Raw genomic sequence first — 26,410 nt, forward strand, 5'->3', positions numbered from 1 at the left:
GGTGCACTATATTTTCCTTAGGGAACCAGATTAAGGTTGCAATGGCTCAATAAAATTTGGAAACTTTTTACACTTGAGACTTCAAAAAAAAACCCAAAACCATAAAAACAAAGAAAAAACCCTGCCAAGTTTATAGACTGAAAAATTCCTCTTTGCTAGCCATCTGAGCAGAGAAGTGGAAAGTTTTCTTTTACTGCTATGTTGGCCGTGAGGTCTGGAGTCTTCATCAAACATAAAAAATCCCAACCCTGTGGGATATCCTTCAATTACAAAGTGTGTGCAAATATTGGCTCCTGCATTGCTCACGTAGAGAGAGGAGTAACAGGACAAGTTGTTCACTCGGTGAAGGCATTTTACTGGGAGTGTAAGTGAACAATGCTCTAAGAACACAGTCAGGCTTTGAAAGAGTTGAAAAATGCCACTTCTTACATGCACTTTTTTCCTCTTTCCCTTTGGTAACCTCTGATTCCTTCAGGGCTTGGACTTTAAGCAAAAAGCATCAAGGTAGCTCTTCTGTATTGGAGAACTAAGTGCTTTGGAGCCAGGATGACTCCTCCTTATGACTTATCCAAAGATTTTTTTATGGTCTTTGAATAGAAACTTATGGAATGTATGCCATATAATTTTCTGTAATTTAAAGTTCCTTCTTCTTTCCTTTTAGCCATTTGCCTTTGTTAATGGTCTTCTTAATTCCCTTGCAATTTTTGCCATTTTTCTGTTCCCCTCTTGGTTCTGTGTCTCCTATTCTTGTATATCAATACATTGGTTTTTTGGTTTATTTTCATTTCTCAGCCATGTAGCAGAAGTTATTACAGCCAAGGAACCAATCTGTGAAACAGTAAAACCTAGAACAGTTGCTTTCAGGCAATGTTGTGTGAAAGCACAGAAAAGAGTGCAAATATGCTGGGTTTTTTTTATCATCCAGCCATCCAAACTGTCTGGGAAGAGGTGTAGATTTTCCAGCCTCAGTCTATATTAACAGAGAGGCAATTCCAGAATAAGTAATATAAGAATGTAATTTATGTGTTTCTTTATCACTTTATTCATATTTAGTTATTTGTGTATTTTCTGTAAATATGGTCAAGCTTGTAAAATGCTGAAATGTTTCAAGCAGGTTCTGTAGCTGACAAAAACCTATAAATAATAAAAACTGGAAGTGCGAAAATCATTGCAATGGAATTGCAGCTTCTGACATTGGAGCATTAATCTTCACCATATTCTAGTTTCCTACAGCAGTTGCTATAGAACTTAACTATGGTTTCACTAAATATAAAAGCAAATAAAAGCAAGAAAAACAGCTTCCCATTACACTACTACATTGAACATCTGTAGAAACTCAAGGTTTTGTTCAGTTTTTATACCAGCATCTTCAAAGTCTCCATTTAAGCAATGAATGGTTTTTAGACCCATTTGAACAAGCCCCATGGATATTACTGAATCAGAGACCACATAAAAAAAAAAAAAAAGGTTACTCTGGTGTATTGTGATCACCTTCAAACTTATTCCCTCTTACAGTACCTCAAATGCTACTTTTATTATAAATCTATCAGACTTGTAGAATGACACAGGTTTTCTGGCTAATATTCACTTCAAGTAGGACTTGCAAATAGGCTGTGCTAACCTCTGTATGAGTTAGCTCAGGAGTGAGAAGTAGTGCTTTAGAATTAAGTGTTACCACATCATTTACCAAGCAAAGTTTATCTGTATTGCATGGCTTGCTTGCTTTTGAATGAGGTATTTAAAAAAAAATAAATCCATATTCAGACTTACATTTATTAGGATCCAGTGTCACCCAAGGTAGCTGGTATTTTCTCTGCTATATACTGGCAATTTCAATAACTGTCCCTCATGCCATAAGGACAGGACTTTACTCAATATGTCTTTAAGTATTTTTTCTCCATTTTCCACTCCTTAATTGTGACTAAAATTCTGACAAACTTCACAAGGACAGTCTGGATTACAGAGACTTACTACCCTAAGTTTGTCTTTTTAAATAAAATTGTAATTTTCCTCAGTTTGAGACTCCTTTAAGTCTCTTCATGACAGAAGCACTACAGTGGAGAATATGAGCTCCCAGATCCTACTGAATGCTTATTTCAGTGTTTCAGGATGAGAGAATAATTCCTCTTCTGGTAACAATAAAAATATTCAAACAGTAATCAAATATTAATGTCTACACAATGCTTTGTCTACTACAAAGTACTTAACTGATTTAATCTTCAGGAAGAGCATATAGTCCAAAAATGTTAATTAAAACCCAAAACTTGGCTTCCACCATGCTTTCTTTATATTTACTTGCATGTGTTTAGTGTTCTTTTTCCTTTAGTATCCATTCCAAAGGCTCTGATTTCTTTCACAAACAATAAAGAAGACTGGGATGCCATTTTAAATTGTCACAGTTGCCTTAGTGTCAAGCAGCTAAAAGGCAGGATTTTCTGCACTTTATTCAGAGATTTCAGAGAATATTATGTGATTTATAGCTAGTGGATTCATATTTATAATGCTCATCAAATAAATCACTATTTTATTGTAACTGTATACTTTTTTCTTTTATTTTCTGGATCAGATTACAAAGAAAAGGAAGTAGAAGCAAGGCATAAGTCTCTATTCTGATTTGATTAGGATCTTCTAAATGACCAGAAAGACCTTAAAATATGAAGCATACACTTTAAAAAGCAGTCTTTTCACTGTGTGAAAAACAGTCTTGTTGAAAGAAATTTAGCAAAATGTCATTGAACCTCTAATTTAGTATTTACAATTTTATAGAGTAACAAAATAGGAAAAATCCCAAATCCTCATAACCACTTTCATACACTACCATAACAATAATGTAATATAAAAAAAAAGATTCTGTATAAAGTTTAAAAACTACCAGATAAAAATTTATTATCATATAAATATGAAGTTCTTAATTGTCAAGATTTTGGTGATGAAGTAATAATTTTTGACATGAAACCTAGGTAAAGCTGGCTGAGTACAAAAATCACATTTCAATTTAATTGGTTTAAATTATTAATTGTGAAATAATGGCAAACAGCAGTAGCTATGTTTGATGTAAAAGGAGCATTTATGGAGATGCAAATAACTTAAGACCTGAGGGGGTAAATGCATAAATTGGTAAGCATTTGAAATTATTTATTAAAAATTCAATAGATCTGTTTATTAAGGGGTGGAAGCAGAGAGAAAAAAAAGGCACTGAAGAACTCTTTAACCCTAAAAATAAGCAGGTAAAAAGAAAGTGAGTGGACATCAAAGTCAGGCAAGTTAAAATGGCAAAGAAAGTAAGAACTGTAAAAGCTGTGCTGATTAGTCAGTGAAAGAAGTTGATATCATTTAAACCACTTGAACCAGTACCACACCACTTGAACCATTAAAAGTTGATAGCATTTAAACCACTTTTTGTTTTTTTAATCACAAATTTATTCAGACTAGTGCTAATGTGGATGAAAATCTGTGGTCTGTGTTAAGAAGTTTGTCAGAAAAGATAATTTAATGATACCACTTTTGACATTGAAATGTATCTCTGAGAAATTTTTAATAGAACTGCTGGTAGAATTTGCTATCAATAAATATTTCTAATTTATTCTCCCAGAAGCTTGTTTCACCTTATCCTTTATTTTGGAGAGTAAAGTCCCATTAACAGCCAACTAATTTTAATGTTGCAATTGAACAATATTCAATGCTCCAGAAAAGCAGGTAATTCTATCATTAACTTCAGAAAGGCAGGGGCCCTTATCGTGCTCAGTATTTCAAATCTGATTTAACTATATATGTCTTTTTGGTACCACTTGATACAGTTTTAACATGTGTATTTTGACAGTGTGTACATGTGTAAATGTGTATAATTTAACAAGATTTAACGACCCTAGATAACTTTGAAAAGAATTTAAATATTTAAACATATTTTCCATATGGGGGTAGAAAAAATTTTGTTTGGTTGTTTCAGGTAAATGATGAAGAATAATATAAGAAATTGCACTTTTCTGTCCTTTTTACTTCAGTTATTTATGATCTTCAGCTCATCCAAATATCTCCTTGTAATTGTGAGAAAATGCTTTCTATAGTTTAGTCACCTGCCTCCTATCTTCAGTGGCATGCAAAAATATTTGGAGATTCACAGTTAGATCATGCTTTATTCAGCATAAAACAGGAAACATATTCATGTGTCAGATCAACTCTGAAATGAAATGTGAGGATAACTGTGGAAGGCAGTCTGTGCTGGCAACATGTCAGGGTAGTGAATCATTGGTGTTTACACTTAGTACCATTCACATCAGTGCAGCTATAATTTTCTTGCTATATTAATCAGGACCAACTTGGTGTCTCAGAAGACTTGTGATTCCTTCCTTATTTTAGCTGTTGGTATGTGTGAAATCCTCAAAAGTAGTTATGTTAATTTTTCCTACTTAAATTAATTATGCTGTCCATTTCCAGTAAGCCAAGTATGGGAAAAGGATAATATAAAAATGATGGGAAACTACTGACAATGTTATTGTATTCAAGTAAGTTTTAAAAATAATGCCAATAGACATGCAGGTAGAGAACATGTTTTGAGGTCTGTCATTCATATGGTTTGCTCAATGGTGAGCCTTGCATCCTGATGTGATTCCACTAAAAGACTGGCAACACTAAAGAGGCAGAAGTAATGCATGCCTTTCATGAATAAGTTAATGCTGCATCCAAGGAATATTAGATTTTCAGCTGGGGTTTCGCCAGGTTCTTGGAAAGAATGCTAACTGTTGAGTATTTCAGTTGAAAACAATTGAAGTAATTTTCATTCTTTGGTTTGCCTTCAGTCCTACATTTAAGACTATATAATGTTTCCACATAAAAGAGGATAGTAATAGTCAGAAATACCTCCATGTCCACTGGCATCAAGGCTAATGCTAAATTGGCTTCAGTTAGGCCATAAAGAAAAATTTCTGTATTGAAATAGAACTCCTGACAAGGCCACTGAATTTCCACCACTGGATCCTTTTAAGCGTAGTCTAGTGTGTTGCTGCTCCTGTCACGCACAGAGATAGGCACTGGATGTCTGCACCCCGGGTGAGACCATACACAACTTCTGTGATTCTGTGTGTGATTGCAGTTCATTTCTCCTCATCATCTACATAGTTACACAAGCCCTAATCCATGTTAATCTGGATATATGTACTGGGCCCTATGTGTAAATGTGTTGATGTTGCTGTAACTCTACAGCAACCTTGTAAGAGACTTTTCTGAAAGCAAAGAGGCAGTGTTATTACGTGCATGACAACTACCACTGTACAAAGACTTATTCATTTTTTGTTTGGTTCAGAGAGAAAGGACAAACAATATTTGAAATGTAAACTTATTAAATAAGGCTCTTCATGTTTCCCCTTAACTTTAGAGAGATTTCTCATTTTTTATTAATTCCCCCCCTCTCTGCCTTTTTCTGACATTTCTTATGTAATATTAATATAAACTGTCACCTTTTGGGTGAAAAATAAATGACTTGCGTTGTGCTGGGGCTGCCAATCTAAGAGTCTGATCCTTCATCCTAGAAGAAATAACAAGATAAACACACAGAGGAAAGCAAAAAGAATAAACAGATACAGAAAATAAACTTTTAAATTACTTCTGCAACCTCTCCGTTTCAGAAATTGCTTTTTGTTGCCTGTCTAGTTATGAGACTGACAGTGCTGTTGCAGCATCCTTGAAAAGCAAAGCCAAATTAACTTTTAGCATAAGGCAATGTTGAAAAAGAGCAGAAATTAGGTGTGAAATATAAATACTGTGTAAGGATATTTGGGAAAGACACGTATGTGTCTTAAATCCAAGATACTTGAGATTTATCTGCAGCTTGAGTAGTTTCCCTCCATTGACTTCATCTAATCAGACCATTTCTAAAGATTGGAGTGATTCAGTATTGTATGAGCTAATATACTCTAACTCATCAATTTTAGTAGATTTTTGTGAAATATTTTTCTCTTATTTATCAATTTTCTTTTCTTTTAGGGTCATGGATTTTAATAATTTTAGTATTTTCTTATCTTTATTTCTGGCTATTGCAATACTTTAATTTTGCTTGAGATGCTGCAGTATTATTGCACAAAGAATTTGTGACTCTGGGCATTAATGCAGCAGTGATAATTTTTTATTTTTGACCGAAATTGTGTCCCAATCCTCATATGAAATAAAGTGTTCCTGTCTCAGGGGCAACTATTCAAAACTTTATTTGGTGCATTCTCTTCTCAGTGGAGGCCTAAATGTTGATTACTCTCAACAGCCAGAGCCAGCAGTGAAACCAGAAATATTAATTTCTTTAAAAACCTTTATCTTGTTGTTTTATGATAGGAGCCTTTTTATCACAGTCCTTTTAAATTTTTTTTCTTAGCACTATGAGCAAGTACATGTAAAATAATTTATTTTACACATTTGCTTACACAAAATTTCTGACATAGTGATATTCAACACAAATGTTTTTCACTATGCTATTCTAATATACTCTCACCTTGATATAATGTATTGACAAGGTATTTGAAAAAGGAATTTTGTGCAAATAAGAAAGGAAGCTAAATAAGAAAGAGTATGCAGTCAAGTAGGTAATTCTTTTAATATAACAAATAATCAGTTTGGTGGGTAATTTTCCAAACTTCTGTTAAATCTAGTTTAATTCTTCCCCCTCCAGTGTTTGTGCCTTTCATGAGGAAGACCTTTAAGAGATCTTTGCCTGCCTTTAAAACAAGTACATCTAAAGTTGGGGGAAAAAACCCAAACACAAAAACTGACAAAAATGAGAATGAAAAGCACTTTTCTTTCATGTAATGTCTTTGCCCACTTCTGCTGTTGAGCCAGGTGGTTTTTCTCTTTGGCCAGTAGGATGACAACTCCCAACAGCTGGAAATATAAGGAAGGTTCTCTTCCTATACACCATGAAAATGCAGCATCTTCAGAATGATATCTTTAAAATATCAAAATATGGTCGAATTTTGCCCAGAAACTAATATTTTTTTTGGTAGATCTTAACTTTTCTTCCCAAGGACAGCTAAAGTGTCCCTGTCCTTAAATCAGCCATTGCTAGTCTGAAGAATGGAAGTCCCAGAACAGCCCAAAAAGCAGATTTGGGGGCTAATGCTTCTCTGTTTATTTCTTTCTTTTTAACTGGGATAATCCAATTTAATTGATTTTTCTAATTTATTTTACAGAACTCATTTAGCTGTTTTAACTATAGTATAAAATACAGCACTATCCTCAGACACACAACTAACATGGGGGAAAAAAGATCAGCTGCAAATATTTAAATTTGAGAAACTATTTTAAAAAAGAATCAGAATGAAAAGATAGGATCACTCTTTTACATTGCTATCCATTATCATTATATTTATTCTTATGGGATCTGTTCTTGAATTTAATTTCCAGCAAATAATATCTCAACATTTGGAGAGGTAAAAACCTTAATAACTCTCTAAACAAATGATCAGCACATTTTTTAGTATCTGTTTGTAATTATACTCATCTCTGATTTCTCTGTGACAGAAAATAACCACTAATTCCTCTCCAGAAAGTATTAGAATAATTTATTTCTTCAAAAGATTAGTCGGTTTTATGAACATTTTGAAAATTTTCCTCATATGGCAAAAAAATAAACAAGTTTCTCAGTAGAGTTCATTAAGTAATAGACACAGTTATGGCACTGACTCAGAAGAAACCTCTTTTCAGACTCTTGCTCTGATTCAAATGTGGGTCTTCAAGACTGTCTTATAATCAGGCAAAATAGGAAATTAATTTTCCTTTTCAGACACAATAGGAAAGTGATTCAAGCTTAATGCTGAACCTAATGGAATACAAAGAAGGAACCTTTCTATTCCTCTCCAGCCATCAGACAGATCTTTCTAATGGAAATTTAATTGAAAGTAAAATTTCTCCTGCAATTATAAACAGTGTCCCCCATGAGTAAACTTACTTTTTGTCAAATCTGAACATCAAAATATTTTCTGTCCAGTTTTAGTTCTGCAGTTCTGTGTTTGCCTAAATATGTGTATGCATAGATATCTGCAATATCAACATTTTTTTCACATTTCTTAAGAATTAAATTCAGAAGGGTCCAAATAAGATGAGCTATGTTCAAACGCACGCCTTCATGGATATTATTTATTTATTACTTGAGTAATGAGGATATGTTGGAGAAGCTGTGTCTTTTTTTTCACTCTGGAATGAATCTGTTCCCTGCTGCCTGTAAATGCTATTAGAACCATCACCATAGCAACTAATGGTGATGCTCAAGCAAAGTGTTCCGAAAATTCCAGCTGAAGAAGTAGATCATTATATGGCCTCAGAAAGAGGGATGTATGTTTATGTAGCCAGAACTGATACGTAAAAGGAGACACAAGCAGTAAAACTATCAGGGCACTGATGCCAGAAAGTGTAAAGGCATGATGTGTTTCATTTCTACAGTTGCTTTGGAGAGATTGCATGAGAAAAATGCTTTTTATCTTCAGAGAATTTAGGTGCTAGGTTTGAATCTTGATTATGATAGGACTGATTTCTTTTGGTAGAATTGTCTGAACTAGTTAACAAAGAAATCATTTTCTCATTTATGTGTTTTGAAGAACTGTTATAATTAATATGAGAGAATTCATACCTCATTTCTGAATACCTGAATTCTTACCTCATTTTAACATCTGAAATATAATTTTCTTGAAAGTCTTGCAAGTAGTATGGTCAAAAACTACTACTACATGTAGTATGGTTTTGACCATCTTACATGAATTGTTGTTCATGTCAAAAACTGCTCACTGGTGTCACTAACATTTACAGTTCCATGGCAAAAATGTATGTGCCACTCTCTATATTACATGTAACTTTATAGGTAAATCAGACTTCCAGAAAATTCTTGAGCATCTCCTGAGTAAAAATCATGCCATGAGCATGAAAGTGCCAAATGTTTGTTTCTGTTGCAGAGGGCTTTGTAGAATAGAAGAACTCAACTCTCACTGACTATCACAAGAGGTGAGGGCCTCCTGCATCTTAGCAGGTTTAAATAATATCCAAAATATGAGTATTTAATGCGATCAACATACTTAAAATGAAACTACTCAAGTAATCAAAAAGAAGTGGTGCTGCTTCTGGAAAGAGCAGTGTTTCAAAAGAGAAGAGATTACCCCTGCAGAAGCGAAGGCAAAGTCACTGTTTAGTGATAAAGGGGCATTCTGCCTTAATTTGGAAGGACCTGCTTAATGAGCCATGCTTAGTTCCCATGGACAAATTTATTACTCTCACTTAACACGGATATCATTATTAATTAGGCAAGCAGGAGTCATACTGTCCTGTCAGCAGAGATGCTGGATTACCCTGAAGCTGGGTGTGAGCCAATGTCTTTCGTCACAGCCCATCCTTCAGCAGGACTACATTCCCTCCAGTGAGAATTAGCACACTGCTAAAAGTTTTGTGTGTGCTTCTCTTCAGAGAGTTTTATTAATTCACAATGAGAACATCAGGGACAAATGGTACAACTAATCATTATAGGTATGAAAGAGTTCTTAAAAACTCAACATGAAATTGGCTTGTGTCCATCATTGACGAAATGAATATAATAATAGCAGATTCTTAAATGGGTAGACTGACATTTATATTTTAATTGAAGTAGTGGTTTGGTAAAAGTTAATTAATGAAGATTCCTGTTTCATCCAGACCTGGTTTGGATACTCTTGACAAGTTTTGGGGTGTTTTTTTGTTGTTTTTTTGGTTTTTTTGTTTTCTTTTGGTTTGGTTTGGTTTGTGTTTTTTTGTTTTGTTTTGGGGTTTTTTGGTTTTTTTGTTTTTTTGTTTTTTTTTTTTTTAATTTGCAGACTTTTGGACTATTCCGGATGGATTCCTTAAAAAAAAAAAGTGCTTTAAATTCCTGTCTTTATAAAGACATTTGGATAGCTATCTTTTAGCTTTGCCTACATATTCATTTGTCCAGTTATCTATTGCACAAATTATTACATTCTATAAACCTAGAATGCAGATTTTTAATGCTTGAGGGGAAATGCAAAACTAAGGAAAGATCTTGCAGAAAAAGCAGAAAAAGATTCAGAAGCAGTACTAATGGGAACCTTACACATAACTTTTTTTACATGTAGAATGGAATACCACTAGTTAGGAAAGGAATACTTCATATGTATGTTAGCAATTTTAGAAAAACTAAAACACGTAATTTAAATGTATTTGGCTTACAGTTCTCTTATCATGGACCTAATCATAGATGATGATATCAAAATCACAAGTATATACATTAGAGCTAATCACAAATTAAAATTATTATGAGGTTAAATTATTATTTCTGGGGAAATGTATTTTGTTTTCATTCTGAAGAGGAACTTCGCAGAATGGAAATTCCAACAATAAATGAGTCCATTATGTGTCTTGTTTGTCACAGTATAATGTAGTTGATGAAATATTCTGAACTTTTTATATACAAAATACTGAGGGGAAATACTTCCTAGTACTGATTAGGTTTTTCCTAAATCAAAGCATGCTCTCATTTTCATACCTAAGTAGCAAAAACTTGGATAATTATTGTAGATCCCACTTAGCTTTCTATTCATCATCTGGGTTTGATGTAATGCTTAGTAAAATCTAGTACAATTCTTACTGGCAATGTTCATAATGAAATACATAGGTTTTTATTTAAACACTTCAAAGCCTCCAGAGATTTTTGCAGTTTTCAAGTGTTTTTTAACAGAGATCAATCTCAATGAAGTTTCTAACATTTTGTTTTTCACAGTCTGTGCACTAATTCTACTCTTTTTCCTAGACAGCATATTCTTCTCAATAGGAGACAAAAAAAGCACGTAAGACTGGAAGTCTAAGAGTATAATTTAAAAGCATCAAACCTTAGCTGTGCCCAGCTAAATAGAGATATGCATTCTGAAACTCAGCTATGCACTAAGCTCTGTCCCATTTGAAAACAGGGGTTATATTAAAGTCAATGATTAGTGTGATCCCCCACAGTCGTGTTTCAGAAAAGCTTTAAGCTTCATCACTAATAATTACTTATTCTTTACTAACTGTAGTAGACATAAATAGATAAAGATGAGTTCAAAATATTTTTAGTTTCTTCTGTGGTTGTAGCTATGAAGAACTAAAACCTTCCCCAGGAAATACATGTACCTTACATATGGGTCTTGCCAAACTCCATGCTGAAGAGGCCCTTTGGGTTTTGGGCTAATAGGCCCATTCAATCAGGTTTCGCTCTGGGAGCACAGGGAGTTCAAGATCCCTTTTAAGATTTGTTAGACAAGACGTGCTACTTCTAAAAGAAGTAGCTTTTCTGCCCTGGAGGAGTGAGGGTTTTCCAGTGCTTTTGCTCTTCCAGAATTGAGATTGTTCAGCCTGGAAGAGAGAAGGCTTCAGGGTGAACTTATTGAGGCCTTTCAGTATCTAAGAGGATCCTATAAGAATGATGAAGAGGGGCTCTTTTCAAGAGCATGTAGTGACAAAACAAGGCAGAATGTAGGAGACAGTACTCATGACAGAGAATAGGCTTAGATTAGCCGTTAGGAAGAAATTCTTTATTGTGGTGGTAGTGAGGCACTGGAGCAAGTTGCCCAGAGAGGTTATGGATGTCCTATCCCTAGAAGTGTTCAAGGCCAGACTGAATGAGTTCTGAGTAACCTGGTCAAGTGAAAGGTCTCGCTGCCCATGGCCGTAAAGGGTTGGAGCTGGGTGATCTTTAAGGTTCCTTCAAGCCCAAGCCACTCTGTGATGCTGTCTTTTGTTGCTACACATACCCACAAGGTTAAACATTTGTCACAGTGCTGCTGCTCTGTGTGCTTTGAGGCTGTGTGTGCAATGGAGCATAGATGTCATTAGCAACAACCTGGATATTATAGCCTCTATTTTGAATGCTGGTCAGGACATACTGTGAACAGAATTAACGCTTCAGTTTTAGTAGAAGGGCCTGAATAAAAAGGAAAAAAAAGGGGGGAAAGAGGTACTAAAAAAATACAAAAGGTGTTTCTGATAGGACACAGACTATTATTTAGCTACACCTAACTGGTTCAACTACACATCTTTGTAAATATTTGGAAGAAAAATATGGAACAAGATTTTTTATTTTTTTAAATGCTGTCTTTTAAGATCAAACATGTTCATGCTGATTTTTTCATGCATGACTAAATATTGTACAGCTACTAAGCTTAGCACTTGATGGAAGTAAGGAGAGAGATTTTTCCACAGTGACTGGTCATTTTAAAATCATAGCGACTTGTTTTTTCATGGTGATTGAAAAGAGTGGATATGATGCCTCCATAGCTGATTCTTCTAGAAATTGTAAATGACGCTTCAGCTAGAAGCACTCATGAATGCATGCTGTACTGGTTTTCTTGAACAGGTTGGTCACTTTCCTACTGAATGAATGGAAAGGGGAAAGCAGTGCTTGCTCTCCCCTTGCCTACTTGTATACCTGAGAGTGATAGTTTCAGACAGGTCCCTGTTTTATATATTTTGTTCTCAATCAGCTTTTGGTTGCTGGTTCTCTGCCCCAGGGAGAGCTGACATGAACAATATAAGCTGCTCTTCCAGCTTGTATCAGCTGGTTGTGCTCCCCTTGGTCTATTCAAGTTGTGTATAACCAGAAGGCAATACTGTCCCATGAGTCTCCTTTGCTCAACTTAACTCTGCCCTTTGCTATGGGGTAACTTTGTGAAAATTGCATGCAGGCTACTTATACCCAAATCTCCAGATGTATTGGCATTGACAGCTGGTGAGCTTGTGAATTGTGGCAACTTTGATGTAGCAGGGACTAAGTTAATTAAAGCTGTTTCTGCAAACCTGTTTTTCACAAGAACAAATTACATGCGAGAATTTTAGCATAAAGCATTCTTTTTATTAAATAAATAAAGTTTTAAAAATATTTTAAAACTATTTAATGAATGGATTTTCTGATTAACTTGCTTATTCTTTGGTTTAGTACCGATTGCAAATACTAGCAATCATTAATTAATAAATATTTATAACCCAATGTCCATTATGTGATGTTATGTTGAAAGTAAAGCCAAAAGTAATGTTCTCCTCCAGGACCAAAGCCAGCAACCTAACCATGGGCAGCCACTATAGTCTCTACCTGCAGCATCCATTTAAAGACTAATTTTGTAAGCCTGCAGAAATATTAATTTGTTTTCTCTAGCCTCTATAAAGAAAATAGAACATATGGACTTTTCATTCTTCTTAAAAGAAATATATTCTTTTGACCAACCTTCCAGAGTAGAGTGTATAAGTCAAATAGGTCAGAAAAGCTGATATTTGTGTTCCTCATGTGAATAGAAAGTGGAAAACTTTCATAGAAGGTATCTAATCTAAAGAATATAGCTGATAACATTTTTAAGAAGTGATTTGTTAAAATATTTGAAGTTACTGCTGGAGATATGCTGTTCTGTACCATTCTGAATGTAGGCATCATTTTTAAAATTCATTGAAGTGTCAATGTTTAGACCAAACCCCTGATTTTCAGTTCCTCAGTGACTATGGTTATTCCTGTCATTTAAAATGCCTTTAAAAATGCTGGGTTTGACGCATAAATGTTTGCAATTAAAAATATTAATTGATGTATGCCAGATTATATAACTTCAGGTTTTCATCAGGACAGTGATCTACTGGACCGTCGGAAACATTGCTTCAGTGTCCAGTCTGAATCTGGAGAAGATCTTTACTTCTCTGTGGAACTAGAGTCTGACCTAACACTATGGGAAAAAGCCTTCCAAACAGCAACTTTTTTAGAAGTTGAACGGATACAGGTGAGAACAGCTGCCTTGTTGATCATCTTTTGGTACATTAAAAAATTAGGCCCATATGAAATAATGATGTAAATTAAGAAATTTTACGACCTCCTGCAGCTCTCAAGTTATTACTGTTTTATGTAAGTAATTGCTTTTGCTGTTCCCGAACATCTTGCAAGCTAGCCTTCAGAAGAGGTCACCTGAAATACAATCTTTGAGTTACTATGACAACATGATACGTATTTGTTAACTGAAGTTCACGGACAGAAAAACAATCTGTGGATCAGGGAAAAAATGCAGGTGTTTAGATATTCTTACTGGCTTGCATACTACCTTATTTGTTACTGAATATCACAAGAGAACTTTGCAGGAATTAAGTAGTCCTTGTAATAGCAGGAATGAGAGTATACTGTGTGAAGTACTTGCTAGGTACAAGTAAGAACAAGTTGTACCTCAGATGCTTTATTCTTTCTTCACCCATTTCCTGTTCCTTTTGTATTTGCTCTATTGTTAGGTGTCAGCGCAGTGATGGACAACATTCAAATACAGATTACTAGTGACTTTTTATAGCAAAATTACATATCAGCGTGTTTAAAGATAACTTCTCACGTGACCAAAAAGTCATGACTTTTTGACATAAAAAAGGAGAAAAAAGCCACCCACCACAGTTGTAATTCACCTAATCCCAATTGTAATATTGATTTTCTAATAATGAAATATACATGTGGTTAGAACAGCTTTAGTTGCTGTTGGCAGCAGTGATACACACCTGCCTGAGCCATATTAGCATATTAGCCTGTGCAAGTATTGGCTCACACATTTTCTGTGTCCTCCTGGGAATGCAAGCAGTGGCGTGTTTTTATTCAGAAAAACTGTTAGTTAGTTATATATTAGCCCTTTTCTGACCTGCAAACCACTGCGTGCAGATACACGGAACTGGTACATACTCGTGAAGATCCAATATGCAAAAACTACTCCGCTGTCAGTTTTAACACACAGTTACTTTTGTTGCAAGAGGAGTCAGGGGAGGCTTGGCTTTTTTCTTTTAAATTCATACATGCTGTTACCTTTTATAAAAAACTATTCTTATCTTTTAAGCTGTACTCGCATGCTGGAAAATCTAAGACTAGGTTTTCTGTGTAAAACTTGCGATAATGTTTGTCCTCTGCCACTAAATATTTGAGAGTTGTTGACTTATATAATTCACTGCAACATAGTTTATAGTAGCTCTGCTGTGCCATCAGTAAAAGAATCTATGACATTTTTCCTGAATTAATTTTATCTCAGAAACCGCCTCATATTTGTTCTACTTTCAGAACAAAAATTTGTACTGTAGCATTCCTGGTTTAGCTTTTTCTTTTTAATTTTAGAATTGCATTTATTCAAAATTGCCTTCAGGCTTCTCCAAAATAGTTTCCTTTATAATCTTAATCTCAGATTCATCTTAATATTTTTACCTTTTTTTTCCTCTCTCCCCATGTTCAATGTAGCAATTAAGAACTCAAAGTAATGATTTCCTGATTGATTGATTGATTGGTTGATTATAGCAGATCTGTGAAAGTGGAAAAACAGGCTTCTCATGATAGAATATTATTGTGGAACTCACACTCATTATTTCACCTTTTTTTCTTTATTTTCTATATCATGATTTGGAAAAAAAATATGGAATATTTTAAACATAAATGGCTTTGGCCTCCTCATTTTTCTTTTAGCAATCCATTACTGCTTTCAGCTACCAACCTGCAGATGCAGAAAAAATCTGGTGGTATACTTTGTTTCTAACAAGGTCTTTCATTGCTCTGTGAGAAGAAAAAAAGTGAGGTTCAAAATTAGGCTATCAATGGTACATTTTTACTAAAATTTTGATTTATGCAATTGTGTTGATCTAAATATTCATATTTAAAGTGAATGCTAATCCAGTAGCTTTGTCTTACAATAAAATAGTATTGCTTTGAAAATATAATTTCAGTTTAAACCTACCATTTAAAAATATTCAACTGCGTTGTGTGCTACTCCATAATCATGCAACAAGTAACTCTTATTCATTGGCTATAACATCCAGAAGAGGTTAATCAGGGGGTCAATTCTAATCTAACTCCAAAGAATATATAACAAATTCAAATATTTTTAAATGCATTACTATAAATATATAATGAATTCTGTTTCAACCTAATTCATAGCTTCTGCCAGAGGTATATCTAAACTAAAAATTAAACAGTTGGTTTTTCTTAGAAAATAAATATATTAGAAGAGGCACAGTCAAATTGATAATAATTTAGCAATACATGGTACAATGATACAGTGGTGTCATTTTGATGTGTTACACTCACTCTTTAATTAGTTTTGTAATGTAGTAAGTGATAGTAATCCATTTTCATAATTTCCTATTAAAAAACAAAATACTTGAAATGAAAATCCTTTTTCCTTACTCTCTCACTGCATTATTGCACAAAGAATCTGTGACTACTATAACTTGCCTAATAATGTGCAATTATATATATGCCTGTCACATTCCCTTTATGTTCCTGCTACTTTAAGCTAATATTTTCACCTCTTGCCTCATGAATTTTTTCTTGCTGTCCTTGCTTGTATTGTAGTTGTTTGTTCTCTAATGTAAGGATTATTATGTAAACTGTTTTAAGTTGCAGTACTTTAACATATGTTTTCATTGAAGTTGAATCTGAGTTTAAAAGTCTGAATTAAGTCTTTGATTTATAGTTCACTTTGTTTCAGCTTCAGAGAGGGCTTACATGAAGTTCACAATATATTGTTCTTTCCATAATTTAAACGGTGCATGTTGAGGGAATAGTTTCTAAGGAACAACTTCAAGTTGTCTCCTTCAGCCTCTGCCTGACCCATTGAATTATTAATAAACCAAAGTTAACGTTCTGTATTCTGAGGAAGAACAGCAAATGACTGCTGAAGTGTGTTCTTCCTTTTGGGAAGGGGATGCTTCAGTTCTGATGAGGTTTTCATGAGTTCTTGTGAGAAATCAGCAACCAAACCAAATGCCCACAGTATATATTATTCATAGCCACTTTTAAAGTTTTAAAATGTTAAATTTATAAGAAATGTTAAATTAACTTGTACCTTGATAACAATTTTTGCCTTTCTGTTTTCTCCAAATATCTGAATTAAAAGGCATCTTAAAGAAAATAAAGATGAGAAAAGTCTTAGTAGAGTTAACTAGTGTCTGAAAGTTCACATCCCTGCTCTGACCTGTCACCAGAATCGTGTGCAAATGGATACAACACCTGCAAAAACCAAGGGACATTCTTCCCCAGGGAAACTAAATTCTCACTTTCCAGAGATCTTTTTATTATTTTCACATTTTTTCTTATCTAAATTGTTTTGAAAATCATAGTCTGAGGGTGTAGAATGGTCTTTTATATAAGTAAAGAATAATTAAATAATCAGCTCTACTGGTGATCTGCAGTTTCTTCCTGTAAAGAACGACACTGAGCTTAACTAGATGACATTTCTCCACAAACTGAGCACTGCATTTTGTAGAAATACCCTTCAGTCTAGGAAGTAGGTTGCTTTTTCAGTGCAGCCTTGAACCAAGGCTGGTGTGTCCTCTTTCTCATGAATCTTAAGTTCCCAGTGAGGCTAATTAGCCAGTCCAAGTTCTGGGCTAAAAAGCAGAGGGAGCTGTGCCAGCTCAGCATGGTGCTGCAGTCAGCGCACACTGCGGGTTGGCCTCTGGTGTTGGGGTGGGAGGTTAGAGAACTTCAGATGACAATATGTATTTTAAATCTGATGCACATTTTCCATGCCACATTTAATTTCCAGTAAAGGCTCTAAGTCTGTTCCAGATCTTTAAAGTTTACGAACAAAAATGCAATTTGCATCTTGTAGGATGTTTGCAAGATAATTCCACAAAACCGTACATTTTTTGCTTTGCATTAAAAGCTTGAAAAGTTTTGCATATGTGACTTAATTAACTATAAGTAACTGTGAAATATATTACTTCACATTTTTTTCTTCTATTAATGAGATAATACCAAAGGCAATATCGTCTTCTTTTTCAGCATTGATTTACAATCAGATTTTACACATTCATAACAGTCTCATGGTGTAGCTGATCAAAGGGAAAAAAATAAAAAGCCACTTTTATTTGTTAATATAAACACTAAGTATGAAGTTTTCAATTTGCCTTCATTGCATTTTCTATTTAGAACCTGTTAATGCAACTTCCAGCCTCTTGTGTTCTATGGAAGACCATCCAAACAGCACCCTCTTACAAAAAGAATATATACGTAAAGGCATCTGATTTATCTTTATAATCAAAATGCCAAAAATCATCTTGGGTTCTTTTGTAGTACTTACAATTTGTAACCCACATTGTTCCCACATTTGCAATTTATATTTTGATTTTGCTGACACATTATGGGTCGTGGAAGTCTTTGTTCTCATTTCATAATTTTAGCAGCTACAGCAGTATTTGAAGAGTATAGCTGTATTTCATTTAATCTGGAGGGCAAAATGCCTTTAAAAAAAGAATAATTTATTTAAAGAACTTGAATCTGATTTAGAAATGTTTTGATTTTTTTAATGTATTTTGTGATGACAAAGACAAGTCTGTCATTTTGTACCTGCAGTCAGGCTTCAAGCACAGCTTGATGCTAAAAATTACACTTATAAATGTCTCACAGTGTGTATTCAAGTGTGATGTTATGGCAATAAATAGAATTATATATTTAAAAACAGTAGAATGCTAAAGTCTTACAGAATTCCAAGGTTTCTCATACAAACCTTTGAGATATATTGATATATTGATCCACTATCTGAAGCCAAAAAAAAAAAAGAAAAAAAAAATCAGATAATTCCATTTAGCTGCTAAATGGTATGAAATACTAGTTTTCTCCCTGAGATTTAGGACAACAGAAAACCACAAGAAACAGTCTACTAAAGAGATGCTTTATATAAGCTTTTTTTTTTTTTTTTTTGCTTGAAAAGATAAAAGGAATATATTAATCTTAAAAGTTGTTGGGTATGAAAAAAAAAATAAGGAGATTGAAAATAATAAATTTTTCCTTTTAGAAAATGTTGTTAGTAAGCCACTGAGGCAATTCTAAACCTTTCATTTTTTCCCTAATGGAAGCAACACCTGTTTTTATATGTCTTAGACACTTCATCACTGATAAAAATCCTTTTATTTGAAATACAAAAAAATTGACACATTTACACACAAATGACTTATTTCTGATAATAATTTTGAGGTATATAAACATTAGAATAAAGACTCAGAAACAGTGGTCCTAGAAAATCATTTAAGAAATGTCTTCTGTGGTAACTACCTTCTCTGATTTTTCTTTTACAGTGCAAGACGTATGCCTGTGTTTTAGAGAGTCATCTTATGGGACTTACCATCGACTTCAGCACGGGCTTTGTTTGTTTTGATGCTGCCACAAAGGTAAAGTTCTAAGAAATTTTTCCATCACACTGTTATTCCTCGTTATTTCTAATATTTTGAGATAAGTAGTACATCCTCAAATTGTCCTTCTCTTTGTTATAGAAACAGATTGTAAAATCTCTCATGCTTTAGTTTAAATTTGAGACTGATTTCTATTATGTGAGAAATAGTATTCTGTTATTTGCTTGTTATTGAAAAATCAATACTGAAACCAATCTGAAACAAGCATCAGATCTTTATTCTTTAATTTCACATGAAAGCCCACACTGATTCAGTTGATGGTTTGTTTTGCTGGTGTGCCCTTGGTTTTGAGAAAAGATAACTTTCTTAATTTTAGTCTCATCTGTGAGCTTGAAAATAATCTTCCATTCTCTTCCCTTGTTTCATGGGAGGGAGTGTGTGCTTTTACAGCTATTCCACAGTTCCTAGTTTATATTTTAGCTATTGTTTTTCAGGCATCTGTAAAAAGAAAAACCAACCACAGTGCAAATGTCTCACCCATCAGCTTTTCCTGTCAGCCTTAAAAAAACTCAGTAGAACTGATGAAAGAATTTTCTTCATCAAGCAAATACTATGGAATCAATTTGCATATTGTATTATTGCACGTCCAAGTCTCAGTAGAACCACTGAGACCCTGAATATGTCCTATGCTGACATTTGCACTAATTGCTGGCAAGTCCTAAAATGTGCTCAGGCTTTACTGCTACTGCTTGACACTGCTGTTAATGGTAGAATCTTTCTTCTGAGTGAAACTGTGAAATCTTTCTTCTGAGTTACACTTACCTTTAGTACCTGTTTTCCTTTGAGATGCTGCAACATTGTCACCACCAACTGCTGAAAATGCCCTTTTGGCTCCAGAATTTGTTCCTATGCTCTATCTGAAGTCAACCCTTCCTACCTCATTATTCTGCTAATCCAAACCCCTTTATTCTTCCCACTCCATTCTGTTTGTTTGCAGAAAGTGATGAATTTTAAATTTAAACACTTACATAACCTTGTTTCTTTTTGTTAAGCAAATAGTCTTGTATAATTCATCAATGGAACGTGACTATCAGTTTAGAAGGTATTACACTAAAATATCAGTACAACAGAATTAAAATGCAGTAGCTCTGTAAAAAAAAATGCTTTTCCCCCACACTCCAATAATATTTTAATATATATATGAAAGTATAATAAAGAATTTCTTCTGTGTATCTAACCTAAATGTACCTTTTCAGTTTTACCCTTTCAGTTTTACCCCATTACTTCTTGTATTATATGTACTGTATTGTATTGTATGTTGGAATAAAGCATTACACCATGAATAAAAAAAAAGGACATTGTTTTTTTAGGTAATCAGGCATTAGGCAATGTGAGATAAGGATGACAATTGCATTAGAAAAGAACAGAAGCAATACAATAGGAAGCAACATAATCTGTTGCCAAGTGATTGCTGCAATTAAAATTGTCAAACAAGCCATAAGGTGAAATGTCTGAAATCTGAGTGTGTCAAACACGTTTTAGTGGGTGCTCAAATAGGAAAAACATTACTTAGTCTCCATCAGTTTATGGAAAGATGAAGATTGTAGTGCTCTTAGCCAAAAATTTATTCAGATATCTTTATTATGACAAGTGTAAGTTATGTCTGTGCTGGCAATGTTCTTCAACAATATTGCTAATCTCATATATACTGAAATGCAAACTAGACCTGTATAGGCACTTAAGCTAAAAATGTTATTTTCCACCTAATGAAGTTCATATAAAGCAAATTATGTTTTCAAAAAAAAAAATTGAAAAAACAATGAGAAATGGAAACCATTTTTTGGGACAGGGAAAACATTAGTACACTTTTAATTAACTTATATCTATCTTAGTAGTATTTACATGTGCATTTGTGAATTAAGGGTATACAAAAGTCCTAGCAAGTGTTCTGTGAATTAACATACTCAGTATTAAAGACAAAAGCATTATTTAAAATGTCATACCCTTTTTGAAAACAATATTTACACATAATTATTTATAATTTCTGGGATTTTTTGCAATTTGTATTTGAAAAAGCAGTACAAACCATTATCTTTCCACTTCCAGTGACAGGGTATCCACAGCTCCCTGGGGCATCCTGTTTCACTGTCTCACCACCCTGATCCTCTAAGATTTCTTTCTTATGTCCAGTCTGAACTCTACCTTCTTCTACTTTAAAAACATTGTCCCTTGTCCTGTCACTGTAGGCCTTGGTAGAAGTTCTTTCTCCATTTTCATATAAAACTCCTTTAAGTACTGAGAAGCAGGAGTAAGATCTCCCTGGAGCCTTCTCTTCTCCAGGTTCAACAGCCCCAACTCTTTCAGCCTGCCTTCATGAAAGAGATGCTCTGATCATCTTAGTGGTCCTGGTCCTCCCCCTGTACATGTTCTCCTCTGTTATTTTGCTGCTGCTTAGACCAAATTCAGCCACTCCTTTTTGGGTAAAAATTAACTTAAAGCCATATTTCATAGAGTTCATGAACAGATTGAACCGTTCATTCTGTATTTCTCTCAGAATAACTCAGAGAATAGCCCTGAAGATGCAATATATTTCAGTGAATTCACAGAAGGTCTTGGACAAGTACCTGGAGGAAAAATCTGCTAAATATTATTAAATCTTTAAAATTCTTATTTATTTATGACATTTTCATGTTTTGGAAACAAAATAGTTTCTGAGAAGTCCTGTCTAATATTTTGTTGCAGTGGTATCTTCAGTAAATCTTCAGGCAATTTCAGTTTTATACTTATGTGCTCATGGTATTTAAAGTTTTCTTTCTTAATTGCTAATGAAGTGACTGTGAGTTGTCTTTATAAGAGCATAATTACTAATAAACTGAAATGAAGGAAGCCAAGTTCTTGTGCTCATGATTTTTACAATTATTCAGTTATTCAAATGTTCCAGTTATTTAAGCAGTGCAACAATATTTAAATTCTTTATTCCTCTCCCATTTCAAATAAGTGAATAGATTTTGTCCAACGTGCCCTGACAAATTGCAGTCAAAATTTCACAAATTTTCTAAACCCAAAGCTCACCCTCAGTCTTCATGAACAAGTGTCTAGGGGATAATGGCTCTCATTAAGTTTATGATTTCCAGACAAAAGCCTAAAAACCCTGTGTAGGCTTGTTTCCTTTTTTGCTGTCTTTTAATCCTTAAATAATACTTAACTATGTAAATTGAAATTAGTGGTTAAAAACTGTCATCTGTGCTAAATGTATTTCAAGTCAAACATCATAATTAGATAAAAACATTCTCTCTGTGTCTGCACAGACCTATGATAAATATGAGTACACAAAGTATTAAACTGAGTTATTCAGAAAAAATCTGTGCTGTGATGTGATTATAACAGCACTAGCATAAATCATAGCTGTTTCTGCTGCATATTTCTCTGCTTTCTCGTATTCATTTTCTGACTGTTGACTCATAGAGTCAACAGTAGTTTGTCATTTGGAGTATTTTCATATGATGCTTTATAAAAAGCTGTTGTATTTTCTTGAAAGGAGAATGAACAGTTTTTAAGATTACCTGGTTAAATCTGGTTATGTCAAAATTTCAGAAAATTACTTCTCAATTCAGGTAAAAAAACAAATAAAATTTTGGCCACAAAGTAATTTTTCTCCTTGCACCTTGAAAAGTAATGAGGTGTATATTTATGCCCCTATTCTTCTGCAGCACTTTTCAGAGCCAAAGCACCAGTGCAAAATGTCATCTTTTATTAGCAATGTGTGGTTTGACAGCAAACTGTGACACACAGCCCAAGCCAACACTGGCACGTGTTTGATTATGATAATGTTGGTGATGTAGTCCTTCATTTGTGGTTGTTATAAACCTGGAGTCAAAAAGCCACCTGCTTCCTGTGTTGGCATGCACAGAAATGTAATTCTAATCAATAGGGAGTTTCCTCAAGGCATCTCTTCACTGGAGACTTCTTCCAAAAAATGCCCATCAGCTTTAACCATTTTTATTTGCTTTATTTGAAATACAAGATCTCAATTAGAATCCCTTCACTGAACTTCCCTCTTTCTTCATTGCTGATATTCTGTGAAAAGTGAATCTAGCTAATCTTTGTGAATACCCTTTAGATATTTTGTATTCTTTTCTGCCTTAATCTCATTTCCCAGATTCTGCTTAGTTACTCCTTGAACTACAAGATGTCTTAGTATACAGGATCTACTCCAGAAATAAGTTTTCACTAGACATGTTCCATATGCTAAATGTTTTGCTTGGTTGGTTTTAAAATATGAAAATTCTAAAAAATATGCAAAAGGTTCTGTGGCAGTTCTTAGAAGTTATATACCAAATTTTATCCTAGGTAATTTTTTCACTATTGTGTATCAATGTTTACTGGAGAAAACATTTTTCTCGCGTCCTGCCCAGCTATATCCTAGCACTCATGTCCTAAATTTGTCTAATATTAGCTAGTATATAGACATCAATGTTTTAATGAACAAATGTAACTCTCATGGGCAATTTCTGTTAGGTATGGACATACATAGATACTGTGATGGACATTTATAAATAAGATTTGCAGCTGCAATAGCCACCTTAAGAATTAAGTATGGAGACTGACAGGTTAAAGAGAATAACAAGACATGTACAGAAGTTAATCTAACTACTATTTTGAAAGTGGTTCAATGCATAAAACTACTTACTCAAGTGCCATTCAGTAACTGATTCTTAATGAGCTTCCATAAAAAATATATGGGGGGGATATACACAGAAATATGTATATTACATATATTTCTGGATTACTGACATATTCATTAAATTTTTTTCCATAATGTGCATATTTGCATCATCATTTCTACTAATAATATATTATGTGTTTTTGTGAATATACATTGCCATATACCTCCCTGAGCAAAGTGCTGTGTCTGTAGTCCATCATATTTACTGATCATTAAAACAGCAGTCAAAAATATTTATTTATCAGAAGAGGAAAAAAGTATCCCTTGTAGGATCGAAAATAAATTAAGGTGCTGCTGAATTATATGGTGGTGCTAGAACAAAGTAAGAAAAGGCTCCATAATGGCCCACAAGTCACCTATCAACAAACTTCAGTGTACCTGGCCTGTGTTCTCTTGCAGAAACTTTCACCAAAAAAAGAGAATATTCCATGAACAATAAATAGCATTGCAAATATCTTTAATTTGGTTTCCATACCAAAAGCCTATTAGATCACACAGATCAGTATTTCTCTTAATTTCTTTAAGAACAATCTCCCATGTTTTATAGGGATATAGACCATGTCTGTCTCTTCATGAAACTAATACATATACAGCATATTGAAATAAAACAGCATATAAAAACCTTCTTGATATTCAAATTTCAGTAGTAGGGAAGGCAGAAAAAACCAGGTTCACTGGAAAATGGAGATTTAATAATCCAACTCTGGTGAAAAAATATTTATCCCATGCTTCAAGGTTTAAATGTTGAACAAATAGCTACTATAACTTTAATATAAGACATCAGCATGCTTCATTCAGTTTTATGTTCTCTGGCTAGAAACAAATGTTGGCAGGTTTTCCATCAGCGCTAAGAAAATACAATGTAGTCTTTTAGCATTTTATGTAATTTCAGTAATGGACAAGAACAGTTATTTTAAAAGGGCCGACTTTCATGCTTTTTTCCTTTGTCTCATTTTTGTTCTTTATCCTCTGTGTCCTCCCCTGTCTTTCCCTTTACAGTTATAAAGCTGCAGCAGCTGACAAAGGAAATTGCCTTGGACCATAATTCTTTTGCAGTGAGACACTCTCCAGAGATCAGTAACACAGTAGAACTGAGCATGAACAAGATCTTAATCCTACTCAGTTCCCTACCGCTGCTATAACTCTGGACAAAGTGTCACTTGGCAAGAATGAAATCTTTCTCAATTAGCCATGAGACAAACAGGCAAATTAAGGTGTATCCCAGGCGCCTGAAGGCTCAATTACTTTTATTCTTAGAAACAAGGACCTGGAGGGCTTAAGCTCTTGATTTAGTTTGACTTGTAGGAGTATCATGTATTTTAGTTAGACGACAAACAACATTAGCTCTAAAGGTGCCCAGTAAAGTTTAGCATAATTCTGTAATGTATCTCATACATTAAAAAATTGCCTTAAAAATCTTAAAGGAAGAATAATCCAAACAGTCAGAGTATCAAGAAAAAAGGAGGCAGTGTTGGAAACAGCTATAGATTTTTGAAGGTGTGATAGAAAACACAGCAAAGGAATTTGTTGGAAGTAGAACTTGAAAAGTGACCTCGGGCATCCTTTCCTTAATAAAGATGGTTTCTTTGTTTTCTCCACCATTTACAGGTGATCTGGGATGTAGCTGTCTAATCAATATAAAACACTGACAGACTTAGGCTTTTTCCAAGCATCCTACTGAAGGCCAAACTTCTTTTGCTATTATAAAATAAAACCTGATTCATGCCTATGGAATGGCATTGTTTATGATTTCCATAGATCATGTATGTAGACAAGGCGCACTTCATAAAATCATAGGATATCCTGAGCTGGAAGGGACACATAAGAATATCAAAGTCCAATTCCTGGTCCCACACAGTACAGCCCCAAGAATCACACTCTGTGCCTGAGAGCACTGCACAACTTGAGCTCTGTCAGGCTTGGTGCTGTGACCCCTTCCCTGGGGAGCCTGTTCCAGTGCCCAAGCACCCTCTGGGTAAAAATCTTTTTCCTGATATCCAACCTAAACCTCCCCTGACATAACTTCAGGCCATTCCCTCAAGTTCTATCACTGTTCACCACAGAGAAGAGAGCAGTGCCTGCCACTCCTCTTTCCTCACAAGGAAGTTGAATAGTAGTGAGGTCTTCCTTTAGTTTCCTCTTCTCCAGGTGGCTTCAGCTGTTCCTAATGCGGCTTCACGGCAGGTGAAATGATGCCATTGTAGTATGTGGTGCAAACACTATTGCTCAAGATTATTAAGTGTAAATAGTCTTTCAGCAAGAAGAGGGCTGGTCCACAGTGAATAATTTGACACGGAAGAGACAAAACTGTTAAAAAAAATTAAAGGTAGTTCACTGAATCCACAGGACACAAATTAAATGTGTTCTGGTTGAAGATTCTTATGTTGACAAAATACACATTTTATTTCCTAGCTGCAATGCTTAATGTCCTCTGTAACCTAAATTATATATCTATCCCAGAGCCATGGACTAGTCAGAGATTCACATTTCTCTGAATATTACTTAGAGCATGGTAAGTAAAAATACAGTCACCTATTTATTCTGTTTTTATTTGATAATCTGATCTCTATTTAGGATTAGAAC

The 26,410-nt window shown here is 34.3% G+C and overlaps 1 protein-coding gene across 5 annotated transcripts in view; it reads left to right on the forward strand.

Moving 5' to 3' along the window:
* SNTG1 (syntrophin gamma 1) overlaps nucleotides 1-26,410 on the forward strand; it is a 320,666-nt gene that overhangs the window by 274,246 nt on the left and 20,010 nt on the right. For all 5 annotated transcript variants that reach the window (XM_063168615.1, XM_063168607.1, XM_063168586.1 and 2 more), the window contains 2 exons: nucleotides 13,590-13,742; nucleotides 19,048-19,140. In XM_063168615.1, coding sequence (XP_063024685.1) covers nucleotides 13,590-13,742; nucleotides 19,048-19,140 — 246 coding nt within the window. The remainder of the gene's footprint in view (nucleotides 1-13,589; nucleotides 13,743-19,047; nucleotides 19,141-26,410) is intronic.

The sequence above is a fragment of the Melospiza melodia genome, chromosome 1 (assembly GCF_035770615.1).
Source record: "Melospiza melodia melodia isolate bMelMel2 chromosome 1, bMelMel2.pri, whole genome shotgun sequence".
Classification (NCBI taxonomy): Eukaryota; Metazoa; Chordata; class Aves; order Passeriformes; family Passerellidae; genus Melospiza; species Melospiza melodia.